At 49.6% G+C, this 25,781-nt stretch overlaps 1 protein-coding gene and 1 long non-coding RNA gene across 8 annotated transcripts in view; one reads left to right on the plus strand and one right to left on the minus strand.

The window, feature by feature from the left end:
* Positions 1–2,402: 2,402 nt before the first annotated feature.
* LOC140201697 (glyceraldehyde-3-phosphate dehydrogenase 2) overlaps positions 2,403–25,781 on the minus strand; it is a 45,025-nt gene continuing 21,646 nt past the window's right edge. For all 7 annotated transcript variants that reach the window (XM_072266239.1, XM_072266243.1, XM_072266238.1 and 4 more), the window contains 7 exons: positions 17,879–17,969; positions 15,910–16,028; positions 15,339–15,420; positions 12,189–12,340; positions 5,860–6,022; positions 3,428–3,525; positions 2,403–2,813 (listed from right to left, as the gene is read on the minus strand). In XM_072266239.1, the coding sequence (XP_072122340.1) occupies positions 2,741–2,813; positions 3,428–3,525; positions 5,860–6,022; positions 12,189–12,340; positions 15,339–15,420; positions 15,910–16,028; positions 17,879–17,969 (778 nt within the window). In that variant the 3' untranslated portion in view covers positions 2,403–2,740. The remainder of the gene's footprint in view (positions 2,814–3,427; positions 3,526–5,859; positions 6,023–12,188; positions 12,341–15,338; positions 15,421–15,909; positions 16,029–17,878; positions 17,970–25,781) is intronic.
* LOC140201700 (uncharacterized) lies at positions 7,809–14,411 on the plus strand. Its single transcript, XR_011886940.1, has 2 exons — positions 7,809–8,417; positions 12,167–14,411. It is a non-coding gene; the product is annotated as an uncharacterized lncRNA (long non-coding RNA).

Raw genomic sequence — 25,781 nt, forward strand, 5'->3', positions numbered from 1 at the left:
GAGGTCTAACTAACATCTGTCTCTGTAACCTCTCCACTAACTGTTCTAGCACTCTGGTTCCCATCCCCCTACAACTCTAGTTTAAACCCCACCATGCAGCATTAACAAACCTTCCCACTAAGATATTAGTCCACCTCCAGTGCAGGTGCAAATCCTCCCTTCTGTACAGGTCCTACCTTCTCTGGAAGAGAGCCCAATGATCCAAATATCTTCTGCCCTCCCTCCTAAACCAACTCCTCAGCCATATATTAAACTGTATAATCTTTCTAGTTCTGGCATCATTAGCACATGGCATGGGTAGCAATCATGAGATCACAACCTCAGAAGTCCTGCCCTTTAATTTAGCACCTAACTCCCTATGCAGAACCTCATCACTTGCCCTACCCATGTCATTGGTACCTACTTCTGGCTGTTCCCACTTAAGAATGCTGAGGACTCAGAATGAGACATTCCAGACTCTGGCTCCTGGGAGGTAACTTACCATCCAGGAATCTCATTCTGGCCCACAGAACCTCTGTCCATTCCCCTATCACCACAGCATGCCTCTTCTTCCTCCTTCCCTACTGAGTCACAGAGCCAGGGACTTTCCTCCGTTAGGTCATCCATCTCCAAGTCCTGGCAGTGAGTTCCAGGCAGCCACAGCTATTTGTGTGATAAATGCTCCCCTCTCTCAACTTCAATTCATGCTCTCAAGTATTAGAAATTTCAAAGGAAAAAGATACCGACTGTCTACTCTATCTATGCCTCCCATAGTCTTATAAACCACTCAGGTCTCAGCTTCCAGAGAAAACAACCCAAGTTTGCCTAAATCCAATATCTTATGCCCTCTAATCCAGACAGCATCCTGGTGAACCTCTTCAAAGTCCCCACATCCTTCAACCAGAATTACACACGGTCCTCCAAGTGTGGTGTGACCAGCAGCAAACGTGACTTCCTGACTCTTGCATTGATGAAGGTGTGGGTGCTGCACGCAACAGAGAGTGAGAGAGAGACCAGCCGTCCACTCCTTTTGTGCCTCTTGCACTATTACAAACTTCTATCAGGTCTCTGCTGCTCGAGAGTAAAGAATCCAAATTAGTCCAAACTCTGCCAACACCTCATACCTTCTAATCCAGGCAGCACAGGTTAGAACGGCCAAACCCACTGGATTTGCCCCACACACATCACACAAACAGCAACAAAACCTGACAAATTCCCTCTGCACCTCACCCCAGCCTCCCAGGGTCACAAAATCACCAAGTTACCCAGCACGGCTGATCAAGGAGTCCATATAATGTATTTGCCCGTGCCTGGCCCTTATTCTGCAAAACCTTTCCTGCCAAACAACCCGTCCAAGAGTGTTTCAAATAACAGAACAGAGTGTTACAGCTGCACAGAAAGTGCAGAACAGGAAGAACGACAAGGAGTGAGAGAGTTCCGCAGGAGGAAGGACGGAGAGTGAGGGAGCTCTGCAGCAGGAGTAGGGGGAGTGAGGGAGCTCTGCAGGAGGAACAGCGAGGGGTGAGGGAGCTTTGCAGGGAGCAAGTTGTGAGGGAGGTCTGAAGGATAGACAGCGGGGAGTGAGGGAGCTCTGCAGGAGGAACAGCGAGGGGTGAGGGAGCTTTGCAGGGAGCAAGTTGTGAGGGAGGTCTGAAGGATAGGCAGCGAGGAGTGAGGGAGCTCTGCAGGAGGGGCAGAGAGGAGTGAGGAGGATGCAAGCGTGGCATCATCCTCCTCTGCAGGAAAGGTGTTGAGGGAGGCTAGTGGCTGTGGGAGGAGTACTGATGAGGACTGGAGGGAGCGTCCTGCTGTGTGAGGGTCAGCGAGGAGGAAGGGTAAGCCATCGAAGAGGGCTTCTGATGGAGGAGGGAGCACCTGGGAGAATGGTTGAGGGAGAGACAAGGTGAACTCCCGCAGTGTGCCACTTGCTCCTGGACTGGGTGGGGCCAAAACCGGCTCAGTCAATCAGGAGGAAGAATGCCCCCCCCCCAACTGTCCCACCAACCCTTGTGCACTGGGATCTTGCTGTGCCTCAGGAACTCTCTTCTATCTCTACAGATGGGGGTTGCCAAGTGTACACCTCCCCAGCGAATTCTGCACCCCCCCATCCCACTCTGCTTGTCCACGCTCCCGAATGGGACAGAAAGGAGTTTAAAGGGTCAGCCTCTCTTCCTCCTCTGACATAACAGCTTCTTTCTTCCTCTCTGCCCCCAACCCCATCACTCTTGACCTCTCCTTCACCCTCAAACCCCTCCCATTATCCTCCAACTATTCCCCCCCCCACTCTCCAACCTGGTTACCCTTCACCCTTGTTACCCTCCCTATCTCCTTCACCCTCATTCCCCCACCCCACAGTTACACTCCTCTACTTCACAGGTCACCTCGCCTCCCTCCTCTGCTCACTCAATGGACGAGACTTGACAGAGCTGGTGACTGCTTTATTGAACACCGACACTACTGCAGGAATCGCGACTCCTTCCCGGAGGAACCGGCTGCTGCTGATCGGAGTCCCTCGGCATCGGACACATCATTCCGAACACGACGGGTGGGCGGCGACACAGGACGAGACAAGACGAGGGGTAGCGCGGCTGTGTGCGAGGTTGTTGAGGAGAGGGGAAGGAGCGTCCAGTTGTGTAACGGGGAGACCCGTGCTCACGGTCTAATCTACAGCCAATTCGGCGCTTCGGAGAGCGGGGAGTGGCAGTTTCCCGTCCCATCCCCACCCCCCCGCCTCTCCTCTTCTCGAGGGGTCGGAGGCTGCTCAATCCTCCTTGCTGAACATGTAGGTCAGGAGGTCAGCCACCCGGTTACTGTAGGCAAACTCGTTGTCGTACCTGGGGGGGGGGAAGAGAGGGGGAAAGGGAGGGAGGGAGGGTAACAAAAGTCAGTCAGTGGTTAAAATGTCCCTGTCCCAGAATGGGTGGGTGAAGGGGTTCATTATGAGGAGCAAGAGGTCCAGAGCTGTTCAGGCAACTCCAGGGGCTGCCTCAGACAGGGCTCAAGGGGTCCTTCAGGCAGGGGTTCAACCACCTCGGACAGGGATCAAGGGTCACAGGCACCCACTCTCCCCCCCCCAAAAGGCTGGGGTCAAGGGTCATTTTTGCCACTCCAGCCAGGGGGTCAAGAGTTATTCAGTCAACACACACAAAATACTGGAGGAATTCAGCAGGCCATGGAAAAAGAGTACAGTCGATGTTTCAGGCTGAGACCCTTCGGCAGGACTGGAAAAAAAAAGGTGAGGAATTTAGGCCCCAGTTAGAGGGCAAAGATAACTTGGGCCCCTGGGACACCTCAGCCAAAGGTCAGTCAGGCCCCATCAGACGAGGAGTTCATAGACTGTCCAAGTCCCTCAAGGGTCAAGGGACTTTAAGGTCTCTGACCTGGACCTCAATGGATAAGCAGAGGTCAGAGGTGAAAGGGTCACTCGGCCAATCTGCCGTGGACTCACCAGGAGATGAGCTTCACAAAGTTGTCGTTGAGCGAGATTCCAGCGCCAGCGTCGAAGATGGAGGAGCGGGGGTCTCCCACGAAGTCGCTGGACACCACCTGCGGGCAGAAACTCACCGTGAAATGTCCCACTGCCCGTATAAGTCTCACCCCCTAATCCCCTCAAACCTTCTCACTGCTGCCACTGAGGTCCTCTTCCAGGGGCAACCTGAAAACAGCCCCTCCCACGATCAGTCCCATTGACCCAAATAGACAGCAGGCCCACATCCCTCCCTCCAAGGACCCTCCCCAGGGCAGAGGGAAGGCAGGATCCAAATCCCTCAGAAGTCTGAGGTGACCCAGGTCGGGGACACAGTGAGGGATCCCAGAATGGACTGGCACTGGTGAAGACGGCACACCAGATACCCGACTTTGTCAGCTGTGGTTTGGATTTTCAAGGACTCTACAACTCATTTTCTCACTATTTGTTGCTTATTTATTTATTTTTTTCTCATTTTGTATTTGCAGTTTGTCGTCTCTTGCCCACTGGGTGTTGTCCATCCTGCTCAGTGCGGTCTCCCACTGATTCTATCATGTTGCCTCTTTTTACTGTGAATGCTCGCAGGAAAACGAGAATCTGGGTTGTATATGGTGACATACATTTACATGACTTAGAACTTTAAAGTTTTGGTGCAAAGTTATGGATTTAAGCCCCGACTTTGTTCTGCCATTCAATCCTGGCTGATTTTTCCCCCTACCCTGCCTTTCTCCCACCTTATATTGTAATCCTTAACCTCCCTTACTAATCACGAATTTATCCACCTCCACTTCAAACACAGCCACTGACCGGGGTTCAACTGCCCTCTGCAGCAACCCCCCAACTGAACGAATTTCCTCCTCGTCTCTGTTCCCCCTTCTTTCCTGAGGCTGTGTCCTCCGATCTGAAGCTCTCCCGCTATAGGAGACATCCTCTCAACATCTGCTTGATCCAGGCCGTTGAGTCCCCGGGTGGGTTTTGGTGAGATTCTCCATCGGTGAGACTCACCCCACCCATATGAACTCCACGCCCAGGGACACCAAACACTCATCGTATGCCAAGCCTTTCATCTTGGGATTGTTTTCGTGAACCTCTCCGGGCCCAGTACGTCCTTCCTCAGACACAGGACTCGAGAGTGACCTGACCAGGGCCTTATACAGGCTGAGCATTACATCCTCCCTTTTACATTCTCATCCTCCATAATGAATGCTAACACTGCATTCACCTTCCTTACTACAGACAGGCTGTAACACACTGGTCAGGGCACAGCTGGGGTTTATAACTTTTCCCCAGGGTCAAATTTCCAATACAGGAGGTCACACATTTAAGGCGAGAGGGGAAGTTCAAAGGAGGTGTGTGAACAAGTTTTTTTTTTATGAATAACCAGACCCAACAATATCCTTGCAAATTTTCTCTGTCCTCTTTTAACCTTATTTACATTTTTTCTGTGGGTAGGTGAGCAAAACTCCACACAATAATCCAAATTAGGCCTCACCAACTTCAGCAAAACATCCCATCTCTTGTACTCAACATTTTGCTTTAAGGAGGCCAATGTGCCAAAAGCTTTCTTTATGGCCCTACCTGTGATGCCACTTTTAATGGATTGTGGACCTGTATTCCCAGATCCCTTTGTTCTACCGCACTCCTCAGAGCCCCACTGTTTGCTGTGTAAGACCAACCTTGGTTGGTCCTACTGAAGTGGAACACCTCACACTTGTCTGCATCAAGTTCCATCCGCCATGTTTTAGCCCATTTTTCCAGCTGGTCCAGATCCTGCTGGAAGCCACGATTGTTCTTCCTCGCCATCCACGACACCCTGATGTCACCTACAGATCTGCTGATCTAGTTAACTGCATTATCATCCAGACTGTTGATGTCGATGACAAACAGCAACAGCCCCAGCAGGAAATGGAGAGATATGGGCCGTGTGCAGGGAGAAAGGCATTTAGTTTAATTCACATTGTGTTTAGCACAGACACAATGGGCCGAAGGGCCGGATCTGTTTTAGAGTTCCATCAAGGCAGAAGATTTCACACCTGGAGGCTGATAAACTGGGTCAGCAGAGACACGGCCTGATTCTGCACTGTACGGCTGTGCGGGAGTGTAGGTCAGATGACAAAGCCAATGTCTCTAGCAAGAGGGGGTGGAGGGAGGGTATAGGGCAGGGGGAGGGGGAACTGCCAACGCCCCCACCCCTCCACACACCCACCAGTTCCACACTTTCTGAGGTGGAGCATGAACCTGCGCCCAAGTTGTCTCATCCAACTACCGAAGGCTGGCTCAGAACAATTGAGGGGCTGATGGGACAGGCAGAGACCTGTTTGATTTCCACCCCTCCCCTGTAATTCTGGACTTCCCTCTCCCCTCAAAGGATGGGACATTCCCAACCCTCCCTGCCTCCCCCCACCCACACACACCTGGTGGTCTGTGTACCCCAGGATGCCCCTCAGTGATCCCTCGGACGCTGTCTTCACCGCCTCCTTGATCTCCGCGTAGGAGGCAGGCTTGGCCAGGCGGCAGGTGAGATCCACGACGGAGACGTCCGCCACGGGAACGCGGAACGCCATTCCGGTCAACTTCCTGGTGGTGGGAGGGCGGGGGAAGCAAAGAGAGAAGGAAAATTACAGAGAGAGAGTGCATTACTATTAGTCCACTGTCTACAGGTTAGCAGTGTGATGGACCACCCCTCACCTCTCTGGGCAGAGTTAGTCCATGCACTCCACATCCACCACATTTCCTGTCCCCCATCTACAAGGCACCACTGAGGGGTATGATAGAACACTCCCCATTTCTCATGGCTCCAACATCTCTCGGAGGACAGAGCAACCTGCTCGATCGGCAACCCACCCTGCCCCCCTAAACACTCCCTCCCTCCACCGGTTCACAGTGGCTGCAGTGAGCACCACCTACAGAACAGACCGTGGTTACTCACCTGGACGACACCAGCATCCCCTTCCAAAACCTACCGAATATTGAAAGGTCTAGATAGAGTGGGCATGGAGAGGATGTTTCCCATAGCGGGGGAAATCTGGGACCAGAGGGCACAGCCTCAGAATGGAGATATATCCCTTTGGAACAGAGATGGAGAGACATTTCTTTAGCCAGAGGATGGTTAGTCACTCCCTGTTTCGGTCAACAATGAAGCCCTCGTTGTCTGTCCTGGGCCATCTTCTCCATTGTGCCCCAGGTGTGGTTCAGGGTCCTCATTTCTGCCTCTACGGTACAGTGTTAAGTTGTCTTGGTCTCCTACACTTCCGCCGTCCCTCAGGGGTCCAGAGAGGTTCTGTCTTGATGAAGGAGCTGGCCTCCCTTCTCATCAATCCAAACTTTTCCTCATGACGATTGTGGCCATGTCCTCTCAGTGACACTGAAGGAGTATGGTGTGCTTGCAGATCTTTCTTGGCCAGAAAATACAGAGGATCTTCCGGAGTCTCGTGCTGTGGAATGACGACACCTTGGAAAGGTCACTCTCTGTCTTGGGTCAGCATTCTGACCTGTACAAGAGGGTTGGGCACGTGGCCAAGTGGTTAAGGCGTTCGTCTAGTGATCTGAAGGTCGCTAGTTCGAGCCTCAGCTGTGGCAGCGTGTTTGTGCCCTTGAGCAAGGCACTTAACCACACATTGCTCTAGTGTCTGTGCGAGGAGTGGCGCCCCACACAGACTTCCAATCTGCGCCTTGTAAGGCATGAAAATGCCTGATGCAGGCTTCTCATGGTCCGAGTCGACGTTCCCTCCCAAGAGTGTGGACAGAACACAGCCCTGGTGCAGCTTCACCTTTGGACGCTGTAATTGGTTGATCCCCCTGTGTCGCTCATTGATCTGAAGATGTTTCTAGCTTTGCTGAGTGTGCACTGGATGTTGTCCTTGTTCCCACCATCTTGCCGAAAGATGCTGCCCAGGTAGGTGAATCTGCTGGTGTTGGGTAAGTCGATGCAATGTGCCTTGACAGGAGGAGACTCCACACTGAGGGTCAAGATCTCAGTCTTTCTCTGGCTGACCTGTCCAACCTATCCATCAAGATTTTTCTTTTGTGTGGAGGTTGGGTGGGGGGTGGAACCTGTGGAATTCGCTGCCACAGACAGCTGTGAAAGCCGAGTTAGAGTATATTCAAAGTGAAGGTTGACACACTCCTGATTAGTCAGGGTGGCAAAGGTTACGGGGTGAATGGGGTTGACAGGGATAATCAATCAGCCATGATCAAATGGCAGACCAGACTGGATGGGCAGAATAGTCTATAATAGTCAAGGGGGCGGTGGGGTGAGTGAAAGTGAGGTCTCTGCCCCATGGGGGAGGGGAGCAGGAGTTGGCAATGGGGTGGGAGAGGGGAGGCATGGTGCAGGGTGGGGGAACCCCTAATGCAGAGAGAAGATGTATCTGGGTGTCCTGCGTGGCATGTCTCTACAGCGAAGATGGGGACAGAGGAAGGAGGAGAAGGGAAGTGGGTCGCAATGGGAAGCGGGGGAGCTGTGGATGGCATATTTACGGATTAAGTAAATGTGAGTCAGTCTCCATTGAGGAAATAAAACCTGCACACAATTTAACTTCCAACTGATACTGTACTCTGTGGTTAGTAAAACCAATTATTCTGACTGTCCCATTGAACCTACACAAGGAAAGAATGTGCTACTAACATATTCCCCGCATCTCCACACAGTTCAGGACAGAACCCCACCCCCACCCCCCCTCTCCCCCCCATCCCTCCTTTTCAGTCCTGATGAAGGGTCTCAGTCCGAAATGTTGATCCAATAGGTGCTGCCTGACCTGCTGAGCTCCTCTGGCATTTCGTGTGTGAAGTTCAGGACAGATCTGAGCAGCCGCTTAACCTTCTGGTTAGTTGTACACTCAAGGAATCACCCTCCAACACTGTAACAACAGGGGTATGTCTCAGGTCTCTGGAGTTTCTACTCAGTGACTTTCGGAACAGAACCAGTATTGAATATCCAAAGGGGTTCTCCCAGTTGGGATGTGCTATCATTGTAAGTAAGCAATTCTGTACATGTACATGACTACATTACAAATGTTAAAGTTAAGTAGGTGATGATAGCAATTGAACCTGTGGTTCACTGTTCATTGTTATCTTTCTGTTGAACAAGTATAAAGCATCCTGTCAGAAGAGTGAGATTCTCCTGGAATCGCTCTCTCCTGGAGCTTAACTGTGTGAATAAAGACTTTTATATTTCCCAGTTACAGCTTCCATGTGGCTCAGTTTGTCATCTCCACCATCTCCAAAGGGATTCTACCACATCTTTACCTCTCTCCCCCACCCCTGGCTTTCTACAGGGATTGCTCCCTCTGTGATTCACTTGTCCATTCTCTCCTCCCTACGAATTTCCCTCCTGACACTTGCCCATACACCTCCTCCCTCACATCTATTCGGGGCCCCAAACAGTCCTTCTAGGTGAGGTGACACTTCGCCTGCTATTCTGCTCGGGTTGCCTATTGCGTTCGCTGCTCCTGGTGTGGCCCCCTCCCCCCAACTTTAGTGAGACCCATCGTTGTAAATTGGGGGACCGCTTTGTCGAGCACCTCCGCTCACTCTGCCAAAACTGGAACATCCCCGTGGCCAAACGTTTTCATTCCTATTCACGTTACCATTTTGACACATCCATCCTCGGCCTCCTCTTGTGCCACAGTGACGCCAGCTTTATAGTCCATCTGGGTAGCCTTCTACCCGATGGCATGAATACTGATTTCTCCTTCCGATATAAAAAAATCCCTCCCATTCCCTATTTGTCTATTCCCCAATCTAGCCTCTTACCTCTTCTTACCTCCCTCCAGGTCCCCTTCTCCAGCTCTTTCTCCAATGATCCACTCTCCCCTCTGATCAGATTCTTAGCAACATAGAAAACCTACAGCACAATACAGGCCCTTCGGCCCACAAAGCTGTGCCAAACATGTCCTTACCTTAGAAATTACTTAGAGTTACCCATAGCCCTCTATTTTTCTAAGCTCCATGTACCGATCCAGGAGTCTCTTAAAAGACCCTATCGTATCCACCTCCACCACCGTCGCCGGCAGCCCATTCCACGCACTCACCACTCTCTGCATAAAAACCTGACATCTCCTCTGTACCTGCTTCCAAGCATCTTAAACCTGTGCCCTCTTGTGTTAGCCATTTCAGCTCTGGGAAAAAGCTTCTGACTATCCACACTCCAAAGAAAAAAGATCAAATTCACTAAACCTGTTCTCATATGGCATGCTCCCCAATCCAGGCAACATCCTTGTAAATCTCCTCGGCACCCTTTCTATAGTTTCCATATCCTTCCTGTAGTGAGGCGACCAGAAATGAGCACAGTACTCCAAGCGGGGTCTGACCAGGGTCCTCTATAGCTGCAACATTACCTCTTGGCTCTTAAACTCAATCCCACGGTTGGTGAAGGCCAATACACTGTATGCCTTCTTAACCACAGAGTCAACCTGCACAGCAACCTTGAGTGTCCTAAGGCCTCGGAGCCCAAGATCCCTCTGATCCTCCACACTGCCAAGAGTTTTACCATCAGCAGCATATTCTGTCATCATATTTGACCTACCAAAATGAACCACTTCACATTTATCTGGGTTGAACTCCATCTGCCACTTCTCAGCCCATTTTTGCATTCTATCAATGTCCCGCTGTAACCTCTGACAGCCCTCCACACTATCCACAACACCCCCAACCTTTGTGTCATCAGCAAATTTACTAACCCATCCCTCCACTTCTTCAGCCAGGTCATTTACAAAAATCACGAAGAGTAAGGGTCCCAGAACAGATCCCTGAGGCACACCACTGGTCACCGACCACCATGCAAAATATGATCCGTCTACAACCACTCAGCCTTCTGTGGGCAAGCCAGTTCTGGATCCACAAAGCAAAATCCCCTCGGATTCCATGCCTCTTTACTTTCTCAATAAGCCTTGCACGGGGTATCTTGTCAAATGTCTTGCTGAAATCCATATACATTACATCTACTGCTCTTCCTTCATCAATGTGTTTAGTCACATCCTAAAAAAATTCAATCAGCCTCATAAGGCACGACCTGCCTTTGACAAAGCCACGCTGACTATTCCTAATCATATTATGTCTCTCCAAATGTTCATAAATCCTGCCTCTCAGGATCTTCTCCACCAATTTACCAACCACTGAAGTAAGACTCACTGGTCTATAATTTCCTGGGATATCTTTACTCCCTTTCTTGAATAATGGAACAACATCCATCAGGTCCTGGTGACTTATCCAACTTAATGCTTTCCAAAAGCTCCTGCACATCCTCTTCCTTAATATCTACATGCTCAAGCTTTTCAGTCCGTTGTAAGTCATCCCTACAATCGCCAGGATCCTTTTCTGGAGTGAATACTGAAGCAAGGTACTCATTAAGTACCTCAGCTATCTCCTCCGGTTTCAAACACACATTTCCACTGCCACACTTGATTGGTCCTATTCTCTCATGTCTTATCCTCTTGCTCTTCACATACTTGTAGAATGCCTTGGGGTTTTCCTTAATACTGTCTGCCAAGGCCTTCTCATGGCCCCTTCTGGCTCTCCTAATTTCTTCCTTAAGCTCCTTCCTGCTAGCCTTATAATCTTCTAGCTCTCTATCATTACATAGTTTTTTGAATCTTTCTTAAGTTCTTCTTTTCTTCTTGACTAGATTTATAACAGCCTTTGTACACCACGGTTCCTGTACCCCACCATCCTTTCCCTGTCTCATTGGAATATACCTATGCAGAACTCCAGGCAAATATCCCCTGAACATTTGCCACATTTCTTTCATACATTTCTTTGAGAACATCCGTTTCCAATTTATGCTTCCAAGTTCTTGCCTGATAGCCTAATATTTCCCCTTACTCCAATTAAATGCTTTCCTAACTTGTCTGTTCCTATCCTTCTCCAATGCTACGGCAAAGGAGATAGAATTGTGATCACTATCTCCAAAGTGCTCTCCCACTGAGAGATCTGACACCTTCATTTCCCTATACCAGATCAAGTACAGCCTCTCTTCTTGTAGGCTTATCTACATATTGTGTCAAGAAACCATCCTGAATACACCTAACAAACTCCACCCCATCTGAACCCCTCACTCTGGGGACATGCCAATCGATATTTGGGAAATTAAAATCTCCCACCATGATAACCCTGTTATTATTACACCTTTCTAGAATCTGTCTCCCTATCTGCTCCTCGATGTCCCTGTTACTATTGGGTGGTCTATAAAAAACACCCAGTAGAGTTATTGACCTCTTCTTGTTCCTAACTTCCACCCACAGAGACTCAGTAGACAATCCCTCCATGTCTTCCTCCTTTCCTGCAGCTGTGACACTATCTCTGATCATCAGTGCCACGCCCCCACCTCGTTTGCCTCCCTCCCTGTCCTTTCTAAAACACCTAAAGCCTGGCACTCTAAGTAACCATTCCTGCCCCCGAGCCATCCAAGTCTCTGTAACGGCCACAACATCATAGCTCCAAGTACTGATCCACACTCTAAGCTCATCTGCTTTGTTCATAATACTCCTTGCATTAAAATAGACACATCTCAATCCACCAGTCTGAGCCCGTCCTTTCTCGATCACCTGCCTATCCTCCCTCTCGCACTGTCTCGAAGCTTTCTCTATCTGTGAGCCAACTGCCTCTTCAGTTTTTTTTTTAAATCTTTATTGTTCATTGTCTGGTTGTGTTTTTTGGTGCTGCATTGGATTCTGAGCAATGTTTATTTAATTCTCCTTTACGCTTGATTTGATAATTATGCAGATAAAACAGCCTGGCAGCTTACCCATTGAGCTGGGGGATGACCTTGCCCACCGCCTTTGCAGCGCCCGTCGAGGCCGGGATGATGTTCTGGTGGGCACCTCGGCCATCACGCCAGGCCTTGGCAGAGGGCCCGTCCACTGTCTTCTGTGTGGCGGTGTAGGCGTGCACGGTGGTCTGTTCGAGGAAGGAGAGACTGCATGTCACTGGGGTCGCAGAGGCCGAGAGCTTCGAGTCCTTTGGAGCAGCCCAGCCCGGTCCAACCAGAGAGCTCAGTGATATGGAGTCACGACAGCAACCTCCCCCACATTGTCAAAATCAAAAGGGCTAGTTATTGGCTGTAGCAAAGGGTGAGGTGTGTACATAATCCTGTCTACGTCAATGGGCTCAACGTTTCAAGTTTCTTGGAGAGAACATTACCAACAGCCTGTCCTGGTCCAAACCCCATGGACACCACAGCCAAGGAAGCTCACCAATGCCACTGCTTCCTCAGAAGAAATAAGACATGTCCTCGTTGACTCTCAGTGCAATGCAGCACAGAAAAAGTTGCCCCTCGAGTTTCTATGACCTCTCACCTTAAACCAGTACCCTTCAGTTCTTGATGCCTTAACCCTGGTACCTTTCAGCAGGGTGACCAAAGCTGAACTCAGTGCTCCAAATACAGCCCCACCAACGTCTTGTGCAACTGCAAGGCGATGGCTCAGCTCCTGTAGTCATTGACCTGAGCGACGAACGAGGGCCAGCGTGCCAAACGTGTCCTTCACCAACCCGTCTACTTGCGACACCAATGATACGGAGTTATGTACTCCTAGGTCACACTGGCCTGTAGCACTGCCTCGATCCCTACCGCTCAATCTGAAAGTCTGACCTGATACACCCTCACAAAATGCAACACCTTGTATTTATCCGCATTGAATTTTGTTGGCCTGTGTCTACATTTTGAAGTAAGTGTGCTGTTGTTCTTCCAAGTCTCTCTGTTCTACAGCAGTCCACCAGGAGCTACTGTTCACATAGAAATATAGAAAATCTACAACACAATACAGGCCGTTTGGCCCACAAAGCTGTGCCTTGTCCCTACCTCAGAACTATCTAGGCTTACCTAGAGCCCTCTATTTTTCTAAGCTCCATGTATCCATCCAGGAGTCTCTTAAAAGACCCCATCGTATCCGCCTCCACCACTGCCAGCAGCAGCCCATTACACGCACTCACCACTCTCTGCGTAAAAACTTACCCCTGACATCTCCTCTGTACCTACTTCCAAGCACCTTAAAACTGTGCCCTCTTGTGCCAGCCATTTCAGCCTTGGGGACAAGCCTCTGACTATCCACACGATCAATGCCTCTCATTATCTTGACACCTCTGTCAGGTCACTGTGACAAAACATCCCCCGTTTGTGTTCACAAAGAGAACGTTTAACAATGACACCAGGACTGGTGGTGTGGTGCACAGCAAAGAGAGCTTGTATGGAATTATAATGGGGTCGAGGTCAGCTGAGGAAATGGGCCAAGGAAAGGCTGATGGGAATTTATGGATCAAGATCTGCTGGGAAAAGTGGGTCAGGGAATTTAACACAGACAAATGTGAGGCATTATAGTTCGGAAATTTCAACCAGGGCAAGGCCCGGGGTGCACTTGTTGTACAACAGCGACACCTAGTGGTAGAAGTACTTAGTTCTCCAAAAGTGGCCACACAAATATAGAGGGTGAAGGTGGCATTTGGCAGGTTGGCTTTCATCAGCCAGGGAGCAGAGTATAGGGGTAGGGATATCATGTTACAAGACATTGGTACGGTTACTAAGTTTGCCGATAACACCAAAATTGATGGCATGGCAGTCGGCAAAGAAAGTTGTCCAAGGTTACATAATGCCCTGGGAAAGATTTCAGTGCTAATGTAATGGTTCTTCTGTAGTAGCAATATTTGGGTCATGACTAGGGATAATGGGGGCTTTGGAATGTGTGCCGTCCAATAAAGGGAGTGTTTTTTCCCTGCCGTGTGCCTGAGACCGAGGTGATCTGGGTCTTGTGTTCGGTCGAAGACGGGGACAGAAGACACCAGGACGGAGTGGATTTGGAGTGGGGCCGGGAGTTGAAGCCCGGGGAAATCGAATGGAGGACCAACGGAAGGGAAACCGTGAGCTCCAACAATGCACACAATAGATGTTCCATTAAAATGGGCCCTTCTCTTTTTGTTTTTCTTTACTAACCGTTTAGTCAAATTAAGAATTATAAAGCTAAATTGTTTAATTGCACATGGTGTACTGTTTGTTATTTCGTAGTACAGATGAGTAACAGGGTAACACATATATAACCACGTAACAGTTACAGCCCAGAAACAGGCCATCTCGGTCCTTCTAGTCCGTGCCAAACGCTTACTCTCACCTAGTCCCACCGACCTGCACTCAGCCCATAACCCTCCATTCCTTTCCTGTCCATATAGCTGTCCAACTTAACTTTAAACGACAACATCGAACCTGCCTCAACCACTTCTGCTGGAAGCTCGTTCCACACAGCTACCACTCTCTGAGTAAAGAAGTTCCCCCTCATGTTACCCCTAAACTTTTGCCCTTTAACTCTCAACTCATGTCCTCTTGTTTGAATCTCCCCCACTCTCAGGGGAAAAAGCCATCACGGAGCATCCACACAAACAGGAGGTTTTGGACCTCAATCTCACACATTTGGTGGGGCCAGAGACTGCCTTCTCCAGACTTACACAGCTCACAGAACCAGACGGTTACAATTACAACTAGGGGAGAGGGCCAACAACAGCAGGTAGCTTAACTCGGACAAGAACGTGTTTTGTTGCACTTTGGCAAGTTAAACCAGGGCAGGACTTACACATGGTCCTGGAGGGTGTCGTACATGTGGTGATGAAAGCGGACAGGGCGGTGAAGAAAGCGCCTGGCACGCTGGCTTTCATCAGTTAGGGCACTGAGTACAGGGGTTGAGATGTCAGGCTACAGCTGTACAAGACGACGGTGAGACCGCACTTGGAGTAGTGTGTGCGGTTCTGGCCACTCAGCGATAGGGAGGATGTCATTGAGCTGGGGAGGGTGCAGGGCGTCACCGGGACTGGACGGTGAGAATTATGAGGAGAGACTGGACGGACAGGCTGGGACTGTTTTCCCTGGAGTGGGGATGGAGGGAGGAGGGAGAACCCAAGGTGTTGACAAACTCACCATCAGACCTTCCACAATTCCGAAGTTATCCTCGATCACCTTTGCTAGGGGAGCCAGGCAGTTGGTGGTACAGGAGGCGTTGCTGCAGGTGGACAGAGAGAGAGATAGACTGAATATCGACAGGGAGAGCCCAAGCTTATGTGCGTACAAGAGCAAAAGAGAAGATGTGGGAGGGGGGCCCGGGAGGGAGTGGGTGGGCGGGGAAGAGGGGTCAGGAGGGAGCGTTCATGCATGGGGGGGGCAGGAGAGAGCACGCATGAGCCACTGAGGGGGGCAGGAGAGACAGTGCACGTGCCGCTGAGGGGGGAGCGGGGCGGGTAAGAGAGTGCACAGGTTGGGGGGGGGGGGGGAAGAGACTAAGCATTTACTCAAAGAGAGACTCGACCTCACAATCTATCTCTCCTTGCACCTTATTGTCTGGCTGTCCTGCTCTTTGTCTGTAACTGTAACACTCTGTTCCCACCTGCACTCCCGCAGGTGTGCTGATGTCTGACTGAACACTAGAGCTTTTCTCTGCATGTGTGACAGTACCTTACCAGTTGCAGTTGCACCTGTCCCTGCTCGGCCTCACCTGACCACACTCATGGTGCTTGGGTCATATTTCTCCTCGTTGACCCCCATGACGAACATGGGGGCGTCTGGGGAAGGAGCCGTCACCACCACACGCTTACCTCCGCCCTGCAGATGCAGCTGAAACGCAAGACAGATGCGATTAAGAGGGACCTTCATGGCAGCCTCTCTTCGGTCTCGAGCCTTTCTGTGACCAAAGATTCAAATACACCGAGCTTCTTGGGGAAGAAAATTGCAGAAATTTCCTATCCCACAGCACAGAAACAGAGCCTTTGGCCTAACTGGTCCACGCCAGCCACAACACACGTCTACGTTTACACCATTTTCCCACTATCCCTCTAAACCTTTCCTATCAAATATCTTCTAAACAATGCTAATGTACACACCTCACCCACTTTACCAAATCCTGAGGACTTTCTACAGGGGCACATTGAGAGCATTCTGACTGACTGCATCACTGCCTGGTATGGGAACTGTACCTCCCTCAATCGCAGGGCTCTGCAGAGAGTGGTGCGGACAGCCCAGTGCATCTGTAGATGTGAACTTCCCACTATTCAGAATATTTACAGCGACAGGGCCCGAAGAATCATTGGAGACCCAAGTCACCCCAACCGCAAACTGTTCCAGCTGCTACCATCCGGGAAACAATACCGCAGCATAAAAGCCAGGACCAACGGTCTCTGCGAGGCCCTGGAGAAGATGTTTTGACTTAGAAACATAGAAAACTTACAGCACAATACAGGCCCTTCGGCCCACAATGCTGTGCCGAACATGTACTTACTTTAGAAATTACCTAGGGTTACCCATTACCCTCTATTTTTATAAGCTCCATGTACCTATCCAGGAGTCTCTTAAAAGACTCTGTTGTATCTTCCTCCACCACTGCTGCCGGCAGCCCATTCCACTCCCTGCGTAAAAAAACTTACCCGACATCTCCCCTGTACCCACTTCCAAGCACCTTAAAAACTGTGCCCTCTCATGCTAGCCATTTCAGCCCTGGGAAAAAGCCTCTGACTATCCACACGATCAATGCCTCTCATCATTTTATACACCTCTATCAGGTCACCTCTCATCCTCTGTTGCTCCAAGGAGAAAAGGCCGAGTTCATTCAGCTTATTTTCATACGGCATGCTCCCCAACCCAGACAACATCCTTGTAAATCTCCTCTACACCCTTTCTAGGGTTTCCACATCCTTCCTATAGTGAGGTGACCAGAACTGAGCATAATACTCCAGGTGGGGTCTAACCAGGATCCTGTATAGCTGTAACATTACCTCTCGGCTCCTAAACTCAATCCCACAGTTGATGAAGGCCAATGCACCGCATGCTTTCTTAACCACAGAGTCAACCTGCGCAGCAGCTTTGATTGTCCTATGGACTCAGACCCCAAGATCCCTCTGATCATCCACACTTCCAAGAGTCTTACCTTTAATACTATATTCTGCCATCATATTTGACCTACCAAAATGAACCTCCTCAGACTTAACTGGGTTGAACTCCATCTGTCACTTCTCAGCCCAGTTTTGCATCCTATCGATGTCTCGCTGTGACCTCCGACAGCCCTCCACACTATCCACAACACCCCCAACCTTTGTATCATCAGCAGACTTACTAACCCATCCCTCCACTTCCTCATCCAGGTCATTTTTAAAAATCACGAAGAGATAGGGTCCCAGAACAGATCCCTGAGGCACCCTACCTGTCACTGACAGTTTAGAGGGATATGGGCCAGGGCCAAACACGGGCAAATAGGTCTAGCTTGGGTGGGAACCTTGGACCCAATGGGCCAACGTGTCCATTTCTGTGCTGTGGACAGTGATAAACCAACGAACAAGTCTATACACATGCGTAGGATAGGCCATCTAGAAGCACAAGTAGGAAAGCCATGACACAGAAGGCTAACTCATTACACCTATCATTCCACACCAATACAACCCCCCCTTCCCCAACGGGGGCCTCCGCCTACTCACTGAAGCCTTCTCCACGCTGAGGAAGACACCAGTGGACTCAACGATGTACAGTGCCCCGGATTCGGCCCACGGGATCTCTGCTGGCTTCATGCTGCAAGAGGAAGGCAGGATGTTGAGACATAGTGCACCATTTTCAAACGGCTGATCTGCCCCACCCCGGGACTGGCCAGCCTCAAACATACCAGAGCCCGCCCAGGGAAAACGTGCGAGAGAGATTCACTCCCTGGGCCAGGGGCCTCATCTTTTCTTTTTTGCCAAGTTTGACTCTCTAAACACAGCAATGTCACTGGGAAAGAACAAATTGTTGTTTCAGAATCAGTTGGAACTTCTTTGTTTAGCTTCATGTCATAAACGGGAGCCAGTCTTCAGTTTTTAATGTAAATGGCAATTAGTAATCAGTTTGAAATTGAAAGAACAACTTTGCAAACAAATGCACTGCCCAGGATGTTAGCTCACAACACCCAGACTGACCTCTCAGGAGTTGGAGTGCAAGACAATGGGCTATTTCGTTGGGCTTGTTTCAGACCAGACAAGCTGGCTATATTCAGTTCAAGGAAGCTTGCAGATCAGATGGATAATATTACTTAGCGCATTAAATGGGTGATCTATTAATAGTTGGGAAGTTTGTATGCTCAGTGTCAGCTTCAGAACATTAATAGTGGATCAGGGGACTGTATCTCCAAGGAGCTTTGAGACCATTTGTGTAAAAAGGACATCTGAAGAAATATCATGTATGTGTGAAGGCAAAAAAATAGTATAAATGTAGACAGGGATTAGTTAAAGAATGTCAAAAAATTATAGGAATGAGGGGTGGACCAAACCAATCCTCAGAGGCATCAGAAGTGGAGAGAGTGAGCAGTTTCAAGTTCCTGGGTGTCAAGATCTCTGAAGACCTAACCTGGTCCCAACATATCGATGTAGTTATAAAGAAGGGAAGACAGTGGCTATACTTCATTAGGAGTTTGAAGAGATTTGGTATGTCAACAAATATATTCAAAGACTTCTAGAGATGTACTGTGGAGAGCATTCTGACAGGCTGCATCACTGTCTGGTATGAGGGGAGTGGAGGCTGCTGCACAGGACTGAAAGAAGCTGCAGAGAGTTGTAAATTTAGTCAGCTCTATTGTTGGCACTAGCCTACAAAGTATCCAGGACATCTTTAGGGAGCGGTGTCTCAGAAAGGCAGCTTCCATTAAGGACTCCCGGCACCCAGGGCATGCCCTTTTCTCACTGTTACCATCAGGTAGGAGATACAGAAGCCTGAAGGCACACACTCAGCGATCCAGGAACAGCTTCTTCCCCTCTGCCATCCGATTCCTAAATGGACATTGAACCCTTGGACACTACCTCACTTTTTTTAATGCATATTATTTGTTTTTGCATGTTTTTAAATCTACTCAATATACGTACACTGTAATCGGTTTATCTTCTATATTATGTATTGTATTGAACTGCTGCTGCTAGGTTAACAAATTTTACAACACTTGCCTGATTCTGATTGTGAACTAAAATCCATTCCTCTGTCTTTGCTTTCTACGATGTACGATTCATTTGTCTGCAATTCGTTGCCATGTCTCTTCACCTGACAGGAATTGTACCTTCTATTTTAGAAATCCTTTGTTTTTTTTTAGAAACTGTAATTTGGAATTTTTTAAAAGATAGAAATGGTCTGAGTTTTAGATGTGCTTTAAGAGTTTTGTCTGGATTTCAACATGTATCACTAAAGACAACTGAACTGTGTTGTCTTTGGTAGGGAGAGGGCACCCAGCATTGAAATGGTGAGCACTGGCTGCTAAACTCACACTGGAGGATGAAGAGGGTAGTGTTTGGAAGAGTAGGTGACTCCAGTGAAACTACCCTTTATGGCTATCTATCTATATTCCACAAGGCCTAAGGTATTCATTTGGATTTACACCTTCACAGTCAGCAAACCCCATATCATTGCACATAAATAGCTTTCTCTCCTTAGTTATGGTTCTGGCAAGGAAGTGTTCTCCAATAGAATTGAGGTGGTGGATGGGGTGGGGGTGGGAAATGGGGAAGATGACCATTTGAGGAGATTACTTGCAAGGCAAGGATTAAGAAGATATCCGATAGAGACAGCATACAGACACTGTATAGTCAATACATGCTGAACTCTGCTCTCGCGAACCCAGCTGCCATTCACACAGCCTGGGAGCCAAGGTCGCCAGGCAGACTAGGACGAGGTAAGGATACTGACAAAGAATAAGAACAGAAGAAACAGAAACAGGCTCAACAGCCCCACCAATCCACAAGGTCATGGCTGATCTGGCATTAACTCCACTCCATCTACCTGCCTTTCCCCCAGAACCTTAACTCCCCTGATCTGCAAAAACCCATCTCACTGTGCCTTCAATACAAATGTTTGTGTATTTAATGATGTCACCCCCACTGCTTACACAGATTCACTACTTTCTGGTGTAAGCAGTTCCTCCTCATCTCCATCCAAAATCTATTCCCCCAAATCTTGACACTTTATCCTAGTTCCAGTAGCATCCACATTCCTCTCTGTCTCTCTCGTTTATGCCTTTCATGATTGTTTCCATAAGATTCCATCTCATTCTTCTGAATTATAGAACACTCATTTGCATTTGGATAATTATCTTACTAACTCTATGGTGTTATTTACTTTTCACTCCTAGTTTCTATTGGTCATTAATGCCCATTATGATTTTGGCTATATAGGAAAATAACATGATTCAGGAATGTATAAAGTTTCAGTTGGATCAGTACCTGTGCAAGAATTTATAACTTCTGAGCTAAAGTTTCAGAACACTTTGGTGACAGAGGCTGAAGAGTTCACCTCATGTGCAAGGAAATGCCTCAGCCAAGGAAGTTCACTAACCCTCCCCCACTTCCTCAGAAGGCTAACGAAATGTGGCATGTTCCTCCTGACCCTCACCAATTGTTATCAATGCACCCCAGGAAGCATCCTATCTGGATGCATCACGGCTTGGTACGGCAACTGCTCCGCCCGTGACAAGAGACTGCAGAGAGTGGTGGACACATCATGGAAACCAGCCTCCCCTCCATGGGCTCTGACTATATTTCCTGCTGCTTCAGTAAAGCAGCCAGCATAACCAAAGACCTCACCCACTCCGGATATTTTCTCTTCTCCCCCCTCCCATCCGGCAGAAGATTCGAAACCCTGAAAGCACGTCCCACCAGGCTCAAGGAGAGCTTCTACCCCACAGTTACCCTGAATGGACCTTTTGGTCAATGATTGGAGCCTTGACCTCCACAATTTGCCTCATTACGATCTTTATCTGCTCTGCACTCTTTAGGGTAGCTTTTACTCTTTATTCTGCATTGTTATTGCCTTGCCTCATTCTACCTGTGGAATGATCTGACAAGTCCCTATTGTGATTCTGTCCACCTCTATCAAGTCTCTCCTCAGCCCCCTCCACTCCAGGGAGAACAGACCCAGCCTCCACCCATCTCTCCTTGCCCATCACAGGCAGTGTCTCCTGTGCACCCTCTCCCTGCACTGTGGTGACCAGGTTCACGTGCAGTAGCCAGCGTTGATGGAAGTTGTAACCACATCCTCCGGCTCCTGCTTTCAGTGACTCCACTAATGAAGGCAAGTGTCCTATCTTATCTACCTTTAGGGATCCCTGACCGTGTACACCAAGGTCCCTCTGTCGCTCAACCTCTACCATTCATTTCTTGTGGATCACTCTTACCATCCAACTGGAGACACCATGGTCAAGAAAGCTCACCAGAACCTCTACTTCCTCAGGAGGTTAAGGAAAATCATCAGGTAGACCCTCAGAAAATTTTAAACCATAGAAGGCATCTTATCTGGATACATCCCGGATTGGTACGGCAACGGCTCTGCCTGTGACTGCAGAGAGTTGTGAACACAGCTCTGCACATCACGTGAACTAGCTTCCCCAACACCGACTCTGTCTACACTTCCTGTTGCCCCCAGAAAAGCAGCCAGCATAACCAGAGACCCCTCCCACCCTGGACATTCTCTCTCTCCACCCCCACCTCCCCACTGGGCAGGAGATACAAAAGCCTGAAAGCACGTCCCACCAGACTCAAGGATAGCTTCTACCCTGTTGTCAGACAATCCAGATAGACTCGATCTCCCAAGCTACCTCGCCGTGCCTCTTGTACCTTACTATCTGCCCGCAGTGCACTTCTTCTGTAACACTTTACTCTGCATTCTGTTTGTCCATTTGTACCATCTCAATGTAGAGTGACACACAAACAAAAGCTTTCCATTGTATCTCAGTCCACAAAATCACAATAACCCAATTCTCACTATTCTTCCTCTCAAAGTCCATCACCTCACAATTTATCTGGAAGGCTGCTCAATCAATCTAGTCAATCAGTAATGTCCTTCTTCACCTATTCCTGTCAGTTCCCTGTTAACCACACTCTAAGGGTAAGTTGTTCCTTACTTCTTCTTTTGCCGGGGCGGGGGCGGGGGATGTGAGGGGAAACTGGAGCATGCAGGAGAAACCCACAGGGTCACAGGAAGAATGTGCGAACTCCACACAGACTGTGCCGCAGGTCGGGATCAAACCTGAATCTGAATCCAGGAGATCACGCTTCTACCCCCTGCGCCACTGGGCTAACCTCGGTGTGCGGTGTCATTGCCACTGGACTCGAAAAGCTCACACTCACTCCTCAACCGCACTTCATTTTACCTGTGCACCAGGAGAACAGCGTGGCCGCCCCCCCCCCATCACCACACCGCTTTGACGTACGAACAAAAAAATGCCATTTTGCACAGAATTGACTCACAGTTACAGATACTGGCTATTTGGTAAACTGTTTACGTTGACATTCCTTACTTGCAAGATCAATCGCCACTCACAGTGCAGGTGTTAAAAGTCCATGGAGCTACAAGCTGACAACGATGATACTTTGTGAAGTAATTGGCCCTCAGTTAGTGTCACTGCTTCCCTTATATTCTTATCTTGTCTCTGGAGGTGAAGTGGCTCTGTAACCTGCAATGCAAAGACCTCCCTTGCCTGGGCAGTCTGCACTCCATCCTCGCCTCGACATTATGTTAACCCCTACCTTACCACAACTTCCACAGTGAGATTAGGACACTTCGTTAAGATACTTCTCAAGGAGGATGGGGTTCTGTCGAAGACCCTGATCGAGAGCGACACTCACACTTGGGTTCTTTGCAGCAATGGGATCCGCTCCCGGGACTCACTAATCGGCTGCTTTTCAATATCCTGAGGATGCAGCCCAGAAGGCGAGAACACCTTCGAGGTGCTGACGCCTTGCGGCCCTGGGAACAAGCAGATTCCATGCCAGTGCCACCAACTGAAGCGTCGCGGGGGGAAATGGGATATCGGGAACGCAGATCAGCTGTTGGGGGCTTGGTGAACTCTCTTTGCCGATTCTCCAGTCGGAGTAGTCGGGGGGTGGGGGAAGGAAGCGACATGGTAGACACTAACACTGTAAAGCAGCCAGCGTTTTGTTTGTCCTGTTAAGTCTCCCCTCTCTGTCCCTTGGGGGAGGGGGATGGTCATTGCTCTGCTTTTGCGTGGGAGGGGGCAGTAGGGAGGTCTTTAGGGTTCAAGTATTTGAACTATCACTCATTCTTTGGGGCAATCTTGTTTTTGTGGATGTCTGTGAAGAAAAAGAATTTTAGGTTGTATATTGTATACATTCTCTGATATTAAAAGGAACCATTGAAGTGAAAAGTCAGAAAAGACAGGGCAGAGCCGGCTGAATAAGTTCAGGAGTGAGATGAACTTGACAATTCTTTCCAAGTGACCACCTGCCAGTGGTTTTTATATTCTGCTGAACTCTACTTGCGGTGATAATCTGTTGAGATGATTGTATTATTAAATAAGGCTTTGCCTCTCTGGCATTACCAACACATTCCGGGGTCAGTGACAAGATACGTGTGGCAAACCCATGAATTCAATCATCGTGTCTCAGTCAGAGGCCAGCCTCTGGGATCTTGCTGTGCGCAGGACTGACGAGGAGGGAAATAACCCGTCGTAACTGGGGATTTGGGAGGTGGTGGCGGAGGGAATGGAAACAGATAGGTCTATCTCCCACCTCTGTGGGTCCCCCTCTCCCGGTCTCATCCTCCACACCGCCTCCCCCCCCACACTGCCTCTGTCTCCCTCTCACCCCTCTCTCCTCCCATTTCTCCCTACTTCCTTTCCCCAACCCATCTTGCACTTTATCATTTACCCACACAGAACTCTTTCAGTAGTTTTTACATTTGTTTCTGCATTACTGTTTTACACACAACGCGCTGGGGGATCTCAGCAGCTCAGGCAGCCTCCACAAGAGGGGATGAACAGTTGACATTGAGTACTGAGAAGGGTCTCAGCTTGAAATTTCAACTGTTTATTCACCTCCGTAGACGCTGCCTGACCAGCTGAGTTCCTCCAGCACTTTGTGTGTGTGTTGCTCTGGATCCCCAGCAGCTTCAGAATCTCTCGTTCGTTACTGTTTTTCCTTGTTCCACCTCCATGCACCGTGTAACGATCCGATCTCTATGAACAGGGTGCAAGACGAGCTTCTCACCGTACATGTGACAACAATAAACCAGTTCCCTCCTCTCCCTCGTCCCTCCCTCCTCGTTCCTTCAGTGCCGGTCTCCCACGAATCCAGCTCCACTCCACTCCCCATCTCTTCCCACTCTCTCCAATCCATCCGCAGGCCCTGCCTCAGCGCCACACAGTTACAGCTCGGGGGATCAGTGTTGGGAGTTTGTACTCCCTCCCAGTGGAATGTGTGGGTTTCCTCCGGGTGCTGCGGTTTCTTCCCACAGTAGAAAGGTTAACTGGTCACTGTAAACTCTCCTGTGCTTCGGTCAGGGTTAGATCGATGGGCTGCTGCTGCCGCAGCTTGAAGGGCCCAATTCTGCACTGAATCTCTAAATCACAGAATCCATCCATCACTGCCCCGAGTGAACCCAGTGACTGAACCTCGGGGGGGGGGGGGGGGGAGGAGGATATCCGAGGGATTTAATGAGATTCCGTCTCATTCTTCCGAGCAAACAGAGAGACAATGGTGCGAGGGGATTGTAGGGTCACTGATGTCAGGTTCCTATTCACAAGGGGCAGTGGAGCGGAGGCAGTGCGGGGGCGGGGGGTGGAACTGATGTCAGGCGCAGCCATGTGGACAGACCGCTGATCAAAGAGCCGGGATCACGGAGGTCGTGGGAATTGGAGCCGCAGCACAAGGTTACTCCCTCCATCACAGTCCATCTCCCCCCCACCCCACCTCACTCTTCCTGCCCCACGCCTTCCCTTTCTCCCCCACCAGAATGAGGGGGAAACTGAGTGGAGCGGATGTTCCCTGTAGTGGTGGAGTGCGAGACCAGAGGCCACAGTCTCAGAACTGGAGGGCATCCCGCTAGCCAGAGGGTAATCTGTGGAATTCATTGCCAGAGACGCTGTGGAGGCCAAGTCATTGGGTCTGTTTGAAGTTGAGATTGATAGCTTTTGATTAGTGAGGGTCTCAAAGGTTACAGGGAGAAAGCAGCAGAATGGGGTTCAGAGGTCTAGTAACTCAGCCATATTGGGATAGCAGGGCAGATTCTGAGCCGAATGGCCTAATTTGGCTCCGATGTCTTATGGTCTTCCTCCCAACTTCCGCTCCCTCTCCCCCCAACCTTCTCCTTCCTCCCCTCTTTCCTTTTCACTTCCCTCACCCTCTTCCCTGCTCCAAACCCCCGCGGGGTGGGGGAGGAGTTGCAGTTCCTGGTGGACACTATCAAATAGCCTCCCTCCCCACCAGCCACACCTCCTCCCCCCAGGGGGAGGGGAGGAAATGTGGTACTTTCACCAGACCCCCTCCCTCACCACGGCCCCTCAACGGAGGGAAGGAGGTGCAATGCTTCATGACAGTGGTGGTGGCTGGAGGTTTGGGAAGGGGACGAGGCAGCTGA

This window comes from Mobula birostris, chromosome 8 (genome assembly GCF_030028105.1).
Source record: "Mobula birostris isolate sMobBir1 chromosome 8, sMobBir1.hap1, whole genome shotgun sequence".
NCBI classification, from domain to species: Eukaryota; Metazoa; Chordata; class Chondrichthyes; order Myliobatiformes; family Myliobatidae; genus Mobula; species Mobula birostris.